An 11,227-nucleotide genomic window follows, 5' to 3' on the forward strand; every position below is an offset into this window, starting at 1 on the left:
CCAGCATAGGAAAGCATTCATAGGAAGAGCCTGGTCCATTACCGAGGGACATCAATACATATACCCTGCATGACTGTTTGTACACCCATTGTAAAGAGCTGCGAAATTTGATGGCGCTATATAAATAAAAATAATAATAATGACTCATGACATCGTCTTGTGGCAAATATTGTTGAAGCATGTTTCATTAAATGATAGAATCTAAAATTTATCAGAAAATGGAAATTGTAATTATTAGTTCTAAGTTATGCAGTGCTGAGATTTCACAGGGCCGTATCCGAGTTTATTTGTGATATTTCTGTGTTTCCACTTGTGTTTAGCAAACTTTATAGCTATAACCTTACCTCATTGTTGGTTTCAGGTGGTGAAACTGAAGCAAATTGAACACACACTGAATGAAAAACGAATATTACAGGCAGTGAATTTTCCCTTTCTGGTCCGGCTCGAATATTCTTTCAAGGTGACTACACTAATTGACAGGTTCTCTTTTGCACCCAAACCAGCGCACAAGAAACTGTCCAGTTAGATTTATTGCAGTGAATGGGCACATAGACTGTAAAATGCAAACCTATTGCAACTGTAAACTTTGCTGTCTGTAGGTTGTGCTGAACTCTCTAACTCTTACACGTGCCATAAAAAACAGCTGGGAGTGGGTTATCCTGTAACAAGTCTCTTGCACACTGTTATGCCACTTGGAATTTAGTGGCATATGATATATGACAGTCTTATACTATTGGTGCGGTAGTACAATATTTTAATTAATCATGTACAGCTAAACTAGTTTGTATCCCCTGTATCAACTGCTCATATGGTCCTTTAATTGACTGCAAAGTGGAAGCTTCCTGGCAAGGGATACAATGGAATATATCTTAAAACAGGCATAATATTTTATATTTTTGTGTATGTTTACATTTCTGTTGTCATGTCAGCATTGTTAGTAATTTTGCGCCACCTAGTGGCTTTTTGCATACCCACATTTATAACTGGCATTTGTATGTTCTATGCAGGATAATTCAAATTTATACATGGTGATGGAATATGTCCCTGGTGGTGAGATGTTCTCTCATTTAAGAAGGATCGGCAGATTCAGGTCGGTCTTTTCTCGGTGCATTATAAAGTTCCCTTTGCTAGAGATCCATGTTTTGTTTTTTTTGTTTGGTCACTATAAAATATATTGGTGAATTCCTCAATTCTGCATTAGCGTTCAGTCAGTCAGTTGAAAAGCATTAAACTCTGAACTGTCAGGGGCATCGGAAAGTACCCCTCCTTCCCCCACATCCCCAATTGGAAAGGTTCATGAGGTTTGATCTGTTTATATGTGTTGTGTTCAGCTATGGAATATCTCATCTCTTCCATGAATCTAATATGTTCTACTTGAGTAAACAATTTGAATGTATAATATCCGAAGATATAATAGGTGATTGATTCCAATGTTGTTAATTGAGTTGGGCAGTAGCTGAGTGACAGGCAACAGAGGGTTGTAGTCAATGGAGTATATTCAAAGCAAGGTCTTGTTACCAGTGGAGTACCTCGGGGATCTGTACTTGGAGCCATTCTCTTTAATATTTTTATTAGTGATATTGCAGAAAATCTTGATGGTAAGGGAGGTCTTTTTATTGATGCTACTAAGATATGTAACAGGGTTGATGTTCCAGGAGGGACAAGCCAAATGGCAAATTATATAGGTAAACTAGAAAAATGGTCAGAGCTGTGGCAACTGACATTTAATGTGGATAAGTGTAAAATAATGCATCTTGGATGTAAAACCCCAAGGGCAGAGTATAGAATATTTTATAGAGACCTAACCTCAACATCTGAGATGAGTGATTTAGGGGTAATCATTTGAGATGACTTAAAGGTAGGCAGACAGTGTAATAGAGCAGCAGGAAATGCTAGCAGAATGCTTGGTTGTATAGGGAGAGGTATTGGCTCATGCCATTGTACAGAACACTGGTGAGACCTCACTTGGAGTATCGTACGCAATACTGGAGACTGTATCTTCAGAAGGCTATTGATACTTTGGAAAGAGTTCAGAGAAGGGCTACTAAACTGGTTCATGGATTGCAAGATAATACTTACAATGAAAGGTTAAATGATCTTAACATGTATAGCTTGGAGGAAAGACAAGACAGGGGGAAATGATAGAAACATTTAAATACATAAAGGGAATCAACACAGGAGGAGACTATTATTACCACAACAAGAGGACATAGTCTTAAATTAGAGGGGCAAAGGTTTAAAAATATCAGAAAGTATTATTTTACTAAGAGGGTAGTGGATGCATGGAATAGCCTTCCAGCTGAAGTGGTAGAGGTTAACAAGTGAAGGAGTTTAAGCATGCGTGGGATAGGCATAAGGCTATCCTTACTATAAGATAAGGCCAGGTAGTAATGAAAGTATTTAGAAAATTGGGCAGACTAGATGGGCCAAATGGTTCTTATCTGCCGTCACTTACTATGGTTCTATGTGATTGGAGTTCAAAGAAGTTTATATTTATGTGTTTCTTTCTTCTTTATTTTTCGCATTTCCAGTGAGCCCCATGCACGATTTTATGCTGCTCAGATCGTGCTAACGTTCGAGTACCTCCATTCATTAGACCTCATCTACAGAGATCTCAAACCAGAAAATCTTTTAATTGACCAACAAGGATATATTCAGGTATGTATGTATGTATGCCCTCCCATTTTTCCCCATCACAGACTTTCACTGAGAAGCCTCTGGTCGTGCTTGAGACTTTCACACTACGTTCTCCAACACTTTTATATACTGCCATTGAGATGTGCTCCTCACACTTTATGCAGGTGTAGTGTCCATTTAATAGCTGTCACATTTAATCTGTATTGTGCTGAACTTTCTTCTAACTTACATGCAGATCACTGCTAACAAGATTGTGTTGTCGTGAGATCCACATTTTCCAATCTAATCCTCAACAGTCTAGGCTTTGTCACTTTCCCCTATTAGAAAAGGTTTAATCACATCCTGATGATGTGCCCTAAATGAACACTGTAAACACCTAAAGCACTATAGCTTACTTGATATGCTTAATATGTTAAATTTGTTCTTGGTTTTTATTTTACAAAAAGTATAGATTTCAATAGAAATGGGCACTTTTATAAATTAACATTGTTACACCCCCTGTCTGTCAATCTGGAAACTGGTCCTGTTACTTCCTGGTTGTTTTCAGTGGAGCTCAACTTACGAGGCAGCAATTGCCCAGAACAACATGTTAATGAATATGTTAACATAGGAGTGCATGAGTAAAGGACTGTATTGTATTTTGTAGTATAATAAGTATGTAGCATTATTTTTACACGTAAACTGTATCTCCTTATTAAAAATATGTTTGTGTAACAAGTGTGTTTTGCTTTAGACCCAATTTGCTAACTTGATCTAACAACAAACGAGGATTGTTTTTTGGTTTCTTGTTCTCCAATTATTTAAGCTTGCTGGAATAAATCTTGTGATTTCATTTTTTTTTTTTTTATGTCTCAAACTTTTTTGTAACCGTCTTTGATTTCAAGGACCACTATAGGCACCCAGACCACTTCAGCTCAATTAAGTGGTCTGGGTGCCAGGTCCATCTAGGGTTAACCCTGCAGCTGTAAACATAGCAATTTCAGAGAAACTGTTATGTTTACATTACGGTTAATCCAGTTTAAAAAAACTGCTATGTTTACATTAGGGTTAATCCAGTTCAGAGAAGGGATTGACAGCCGCTAGAGGCGCTTCTGTGCTTCTCACTTTGATTTTCACAGTGAGAAGACGCTTGCGTCCATAGGAAAGCATTGAGAAATGCTTTCCTATGGACTGATTGAATGTGCGCGCGGCTCTTGCCGCGTATGCGCATTCGTCGAAAGAGTGAGGAGAGTCGCCAGCGCCGAGGAAGCCCGACGCTGGAGAAAGGTAAGCCTTTAACCCCTTCCTCCCCCTAGAGCTCGGCGGGAGGGGATCATGAGGATGGGGGGGGGACCTATTAACACTATAGTGCCAGGATATATTGTACCTTTAATAACACGTTTTATAAACTTTGCTAGGTGAGTATTTCTTAGGTCTAACATACTGGCTTTAGTTCAGTAGTCACCTGGTAACTTATTTGTGTGTCCAAGGGATGTCACTGCTCCCACTACTCTGCTGCTAACCTGGCCACTAGTTCAATGGTGGTAAACATTTTCGAGACCATGCCTAGTCATCTGCAGGTATAAAGTAACAACTCAGACTACACAAATTATTTTTGTTCCCCCATTTCGCGTATCGGCCACCTTATCCTCTCCAACATTTCTCTAAGAAATGCTGCATTTCCTAAGTTTAGTCCATCTGCTGACAGATATATCACTCCACCTTTGTTGTTGTTGCTGCTGTTTTTGTTTTGTTTATTATGAAGTGTTACTGTAATCAAAACCAATGTTTTCGTTTGGGGTTACTGTGTTTACTTTGTGAAAAAGTGTGTGTTTGTATTGAGATATTAACAGTAATACAAAAATGTTATATATATATATATATAAATTATTATTTTTATTATTTATTTTTATTTATATACAGGTCACAGATTTTGGATTTGCCAAAAGAGTAAAGGGCAGAACCTGGACATTATGTGGAACACCAGAATACTTAGCACCAGAAATCATTTTGAGCAAGGCAAGCTTTTCTATGATTCTAATTACTGAAATGTGTTGCTAAATAAGGAAAGATTGATATTCCGGCTGCTATTTGCTATAATGTCACTCTGCCTTAAAGCTGTTGCAAAGCACGAGGATGCCCAGCGTTGTTTCACAGAGCTAAGCACTGTGTAAATAGAGGAATAGTCTCTGTAATTACTGTCTAAGAGACAGCCACCAGAGACAGTCTTAACCCTGCAATATAAACATTGCAGTTTCTGTGAATGTTTTATCTTGCCGGGCTAAGGGCACATGGACACTGCACGCAGACCACTTGGATGCCGAGTGTCCCTTTAACTGGCTAAAAATGAAATTGCATACATAGAAACATTGTACTTGGCATTTCATCACTCACATTCTTCCTAATAAATGTCTATCCCCCTCACCCCACCCTTTCCCATGTTGGATCCAAGACATTTTCACATAATGCATTTAATCCAGACTGATGCATTTTAGACTAAACTGGGTGACACACGTTTTTCACACTTTCCTTATATTATACTAGGCCTTATTCTGATTAATGAAATGGCATTTCATTGATGGTGTCCTTGGTTTTTTTTCTTGTCACTTTTGGCTTTCTCATTTTCTAGGGCTACAACAAAGCAGTTGATTGGTGGGCATTAGGCGTTTTAATCTATGAAATGGCGGCTGGCTACCCACCGTTTTTCGCAGACCAGCCCATTCAAATCTATGAAAAAATTGTTTCTGGAAAGGTGAGTAAAATTTTGATGTTTGAAGCAAGGTTTATTTTGTTCTCAATGTTTCCGTTAATGTTTGCAGATTTAAAAAAAATTACATTATATTTCTGAGCTTGTGTTTTGCATGGAATATTTTTTTTTTTTTTTTTTTTTTTAATGATGGTTTCAAAGTCCTTAAATTACCATGGGATCTTGTAATGTTGCCCCAGTGTGGTGTATTAGCACAACTGCCATCATTCTTTGCCAGCTATAGGCGTTTGTGGGAATTTAGTCCAAGTAAATTCTTAAGGGCTTAAGTTTGATATTCCCGACTTGACATGTGTTGTGTACTTTGATGGATGGGGCTTGGGTTCTAAGTTGAATTCAAGGGCACCTACCCCTACATTCACCACATTTTATAAACTAAGATCTTTGCACAGCCCTTTCGAATTGGTTCTTAATTCACACACAAATACAGTTTTTTCCCCCTCCCTTTTCTAATGTCATAAGGCAGTCATGAAGACATTTAAATACCTGTCTTATGTGATGGCTTAAGGAAACATTGATGGAGAGACTATGAATGAAATGGAAGCAAATAATTAAGTTGTTTTTTTTTTTATGTAAAATGCTCCCTCTTCTGGCTGGAATAATCGTATGTCTGTAACTGTTCCGAGATGTTTAATGTAATTACGGTAACTTACAAGTGGCTGTTGGAAGCAGTCACATGATGTATATAAGCAAATCTAATTGAACTGTAGTTATTCTGCTTAAACCGATAATCCCCCTCTTTTGTCCTGAATGATTCATTATTCCTATTCACTACCTTGAGTGGGAGTGCAAACAATGTGTTATTGGGGATTGAGAAATGCTTAGAGCAGCTCCTGCAGGGTTTTGCGTCAATTTACATCCATCTATTGGCTCATGAACATAATATGAAATTGTTGATAAAATAATGAGATCAGCTGCACACATTCACTGCCAGAATTTATAGTAAAAGATTTAGATAACGTTTATTGATATGATTTCCTTGAGCCAGGCACTATTCATAGTGTACATCTCTAGGTTTAACACTTTGATATCTTAACAAGACTAATTAGGCCACCATTTATATCTTATAAGAATCCTGACAAAAGTGAGCTGGAGATAAGCCATCAGCGATTTAATTTAAAACCATAGGTGTGTGGGTTTGGGTAAGGAACACCCATTGTCTCCTTGTTATAGTAACATGCTAATATACTAAGAAGTGTTTAGTTGTGTCTGTCTTCCTTTGTTCCTTTCTTTCTTTCTTTCTTTCGTGCTAAACACCACCTAACGAAAACCATTTAAATCAACTTTATGTTAGACAAGTGCATTGTTTATAATGATTCTTTAAGGGGCACTCTAAACATAAAGTCTCTTGGTTCCCTCCTCCAGATTGTATTTTATTATATTGTATTTATTTTTTTTCAAACCATTTAGGAGTGGTTTTACAAACATAGGCAGCACCCCCTCCTCTGCAGCATAGATCATATGGAATAGACACTTCTACATTATCAATGTCTGTTACATCTAACCTTGGATGTAGATGATAGGCTCAAAGACATGGGCTACTATGCCACAAGTATTCAGGTCTCACTCCCATCAAGATTGAATATCATGTATTCATTATCATTGTAGGTTAGGAGGAGCAGTCTCCAGATACTGGGTAGCGCCATGGTTTTCCAGGGAACAATTTTCAGAGACTCTTTGCAACCTATCCTAGTGTGATGTAAAATATGCTGGGGCTTGTATCTGTTGTTCTTACCTGCTCCTCAAGCCCCATGCCACTTTAGTTAAAAGAACACTCAGGGTTGATTAATAACTTAATCAGAATAAAGTTATGGTGCCAGGAGGTTCTCTGTGCCAGCTTTCCCTTACGGGTTAAACTGTCTTGATTGTAGCACCAATTAGCTTTGCTCTTCAACTTGGACATGGGTGCAGCTGACTGGCTGATAGCGTCGACACTCTAAGCCAATCAGTAGCTCCTCGTTTATAAAGATGGCTAGAGAAATATACGCACATTACTCAGCCGTTTTGTTCATGGGGAGCTACTAATTGACTTGCGTCAGCTTACACTTTCAGATAAACAGTGATGTACCTTTCCCAAGGCTTTCTTTTTCTAGAATCAGAGGGAAGCAGAACAGTAGGGGTAGAGCTGTATGGTACTGGTTTCAAGACTTTAATGATTGAACTGTTTTCAAATGGTTTAACCCCAAAGGTAAGCCAGCACCAGGGATCTCCTGGTACCATAACAACAACATTCTGATGAAGTTATGATGCCTGGAGTCTTCCTTTTAATATTGCTGAATAATAAGATACTATCAGAATATACAATGTAGATCTAGCTTTCATTGATGTGTACCTTACTGAAAATCTAGGTAGTTTATCCTAGAAAGTATAATAAAATCATAATGTCATAATAAATCTATTAAAATCATTTATTGGCTTATTTAGAAAGGTACATTGTATCCATTTAAAAAAAATACAAAACACTTTACTGTTATACTGTAATTCATTGGTCTCTCCACACACAAAACAGTTTGGCAAGTTACTAGTTTTTCTCTTTTCCTAATGGAACATTTATTCATTTATTTATTTCAGGTACGATTTCCATCACACTTCAGTTCAGATCTTAAAGACCTGTTGAGGAACTTGCTTCAGGTAGACTTGACCAAACGATTTGGGAATCTGAAGAATGGTGTAAATGACATTAAGAATCACAAGTGGTTTGCCACTACAGATTGGATTGCCATTTACCAGAGAAAGGTACAATAATTCTTTACCTTGCTTTTCTATTCATTCCCCATGCAAAGTTTGCCGCTATTTCATCCTAGCATCATAATGTAAATACAGTGTGAGGATTCATCAACTAGCAGCTCGGATTTTCTTAGTTGACAATGCATCTCTCGTAATAACCAGCTTTTATCCAGTTCTGTTTAGAGAGGTTTGCCATCGTCCATTTTATTTAGTGCTAGTATCGGGTTTTTATCCCTCATTTCATCGCCCACTTCTCAGTAGATTTCTAGAAAGGAAATAATCACACTATCAAAAATAGTCTTTCGGTTTATTATAAGAAAGCAATTGTGTGTTATTTTAGACAAGATGATTATTCGCTTATCACAATGAAGCTGATAATTAGCAGACATTTCTGTGCTTTAAACCTTAATTATCTAATCTGCTCTTTCTGCACTCTTTTTTTTTTTTACACACAAATGTTAAGCTATAAAAACTTCATTGGAATATTTTTTGATTGAGCCAACTTTAAGTAATATGTATTTGTGTAATGGGGAGATGCTTTTCATTTAAAGTAGTTTATGTTTGAAGTGAGGTGCTTTTGGATTGAAGCAGTTTTGTATTTTGTTGGTGAGATATTTTGGTTTTGATGTAAGGAGTGTATTTTGGTAAATGCATAATGCGTGATTTGAAGTAGTGAATTGAAGTTTTTGAGTTATGTTTATGGAAGTAGTATGTTTAGGCAGATAGTGGCTGCATGCTTTATGATTAAGGCATGGTATTATATGGGTAGTAGCAGCACGCTTTGGAATTGAAGTTGTATGCATTTGGGTGGGGATTTCAGTGGAATTTTGCAGACGTTTCTCTTCAATTACCCATTTGTTTTTTTTGTCCTATAGGTAGAAGCTCCCTTCATCCCAAAGTGCAGAGGACCTGGTGATACCAGCAATTTCGACGATTATGAGGAAGAAGATATCCGTGTGTCACTCACAGAAAAATGTGCAAAGGAATTTGCTGACTTTTAGGATGTTTGAGGACAAAATGAAGTCAGGGCTCATATTGGGATATTTGCACTCTGTTATCCGATGGGGTGGAGCGGAGACCATCTTACCTTGTTCCATCATTCCGCGAAGCTGACTGAGGTGTCAATTTGCCATCTTCCATGTGTGCAGTTTGCACCAACCTTTTAACCTGGCACAACGAGGCTACTTGTGCTGTAACAATACTAGACCACTTATCCTTTGGTTTTTCCTTTCTATTATGTTTGCGTCTTGTATATTTGGCCCCCTCCCTCACTCTTATTTTTTAAGTAGATATTTTACCTATTTACACTCCCTTTTATTTTGGAAATGTATTATTTGTTTGAGTGAATCCGGGAGATGTTGCCACCCCATAGGTTTGTTTTTTTCTTTGTCAGTCTGTCTGAGGGTAGAGGAATCATGTCATAGCTCAATTATACCACACTCGATATGGCCATAAAGCTACAAATGGAAAGAGATCATCTTCCCAGAGATTGACCAAAACTGGGTAGAAAAAACAGCTGAAGTGCAATGTTTGGTAGGTAGACCCTGTGCCTTGGTTTTCTATACTCCATGTAATCATGCTGCCCGGTCTGGGGTATCCCTCACTTAGGTGGGATCGAAATGTGCTGTGTGATCCAACAGTATGCCACGCAGCTCAGCCATTGGTTAGGAGTGAGGATTTCCAGGTGGTGACTTCCCCCACCATGTCACTATGTTTGAGATTGGTTTTATTACCACTAAACCTTCTCTCTTAAAGTTTTGGTCAGTATTTTTAATGGATCATGATAAATAAAAAATAAAAAAAAGAGTGAGTAAAGTGAGTTTATTAGGACTCCGTAACTAGTTCTGTATTCAAATCTGGATTTTATTTTTGAACTATAAATACATTTGTTGCGATGGGATATAGAAAAGGCAAATGATCGGCTCTGGCATAACAAGTGGTTTAGCAACCGCGCAGATCATGGATGCGTTCCTAAGATGAAGGTTGATAATTTTTTTTGTTAGCGGAGTAAGAAGGTTGTTGCCAAATTGTGTTCTGGTATACTATATTAGTAAACTGAGGATGGAGCTCTGTGTAATGAATAAACTGCCACCGTTTTGTGTGTTAATTTTGCTTTTGTCACTCGCACAGGTAGTGTTTGGCCATAGATTTTTTTTTTATTATTTTACTGACTGCGCCAGCGTCTAGCACTTTCACAAGCAAATTTCAGTGTTTCACACATTTTGGAAAATGTATCCTTTTAACGTTCTCAATGCCACTGGTGTGTCGCTCATTCCTGCTGCACTCAGAGCGTTGACTGTTTATCTTGATGACCTGTCTGAGGGTCGCATTTTCGGAGCCATTTTCATACATAAAAGAAGGAATTGTTTTTATGAAGGATGAATATCCAGCCATTGTATTTGTTTGAATGTCAGGAGATCGCTGGCAATACTTCCTTTTAATCTGTGTAACACTCCTGTGACAAGAAGCCTTAGTTACTGTCCGACATTCTGTACGTCTTTAGGTCGTCGAGCAGTTTTGCACAAACTACGCGATTAAGAGACTGATAATGGCAGTCTTTGTCCACCCTTACTTACATATGTGCAAGAAAGGTATAAGATACTTTGCTGTAGCAAATTTTATGTAACAAAATATATATATACGTCACAATAAATTTAAAAGAATTCTTTGTATGAAAACGTTAAAATCTTTTGTATTTCATTTAGACTGAGGATATGCTGTTGTACGCTAGCTGTATGCCATACCTTCTACAGTAACTTTGTTGTCGTTTATGAACTTAAAAAAAGATTTTAATAAATGCTGGAGATCAGTTTGTTTTGATTATTGCAGAAAGTGACATAATAGAGAAATAATTGTTCTGCCGTGTAATGTGTGTTTGTCAGGCACTGGGGAAAAAAATGGCTGTATGTGCAGGATCGAAGATGTCTTGCCTGTGATGTAAATTGTGCATGGAAGATGGTGCAAGTAAATTAAATGATGCAGTAATTGACCTTGGAAGCCCCCCAAAAATTATGAAGACATGAAAGCAATGTTTTGTGACATAAATCCTCCTTGGTCTTCATACCAACCAAATAAAAATATTAAAACCACCAGACCTTTAGATCAAGACATTGGTCTAAT

The 11,227-nt window shown here is 37.6% G+C and overlaps 1 protein-coding gene across 3 annotated transcripts in view; it reads left to right on the forward strand.

Annotated features, from left to right (window-relative positions):
* LOC134569093 (cAMP-dependent protein kinase catalytic subunit beta) overlaps positions 1-10,916 on the forward strand; it is a 54,970-nt gene extending 44,054 nt beyond the window's left edge. For all 3 annotated transcript variants that reach the window (XM_063427993.1, XM_063427992.1, XM_063427994.1), the window contains exons 4-10: positions 362-460; positions 1,008-1,090; positions 2,532-2,658; positions 4,540-4,635; positions 5,246-5,368; positions 7,952-8,116; positions 8,983-10,916. In XM_063427993.1, coding sequence (XP_063284063.1) covers positions 362-460; positions 1,008-1,090; positions 2,532-2,658; positions 4,540-4,635; positions 5,246-5,368; positions 7,952-8,116; positions 8,983-9,108 — 819 coding nt within the window. In that variant the 3' untranslated portion in view covers positions 9,109-10,916. The remainder of the gene's footprint in view (positions 1-361; positions 461-1,007; positions 1,091-2,531; positions 2,659-4,539; positions 4,636-5,245; positions 5,369-7,951; positions 8,117-8,982) is intronic.
* Positions 10,917-11,227: the final 311 nt, after the last annotated feature.

Source organism: Pelobates fuscus, chromosome 7 (assembly GCF_036172605.1).
Source record: "Pelobates fuscus isolate aPelFus1 chromosome 7, aPelFus1.pri, whole genome shotgun sequence".
Lineage (NCBI taxonomy): Eukaryota > Metazoa > Chordata > Amphibia > Anura > Pelobatidae > Pelobates > Pelobates fuscus.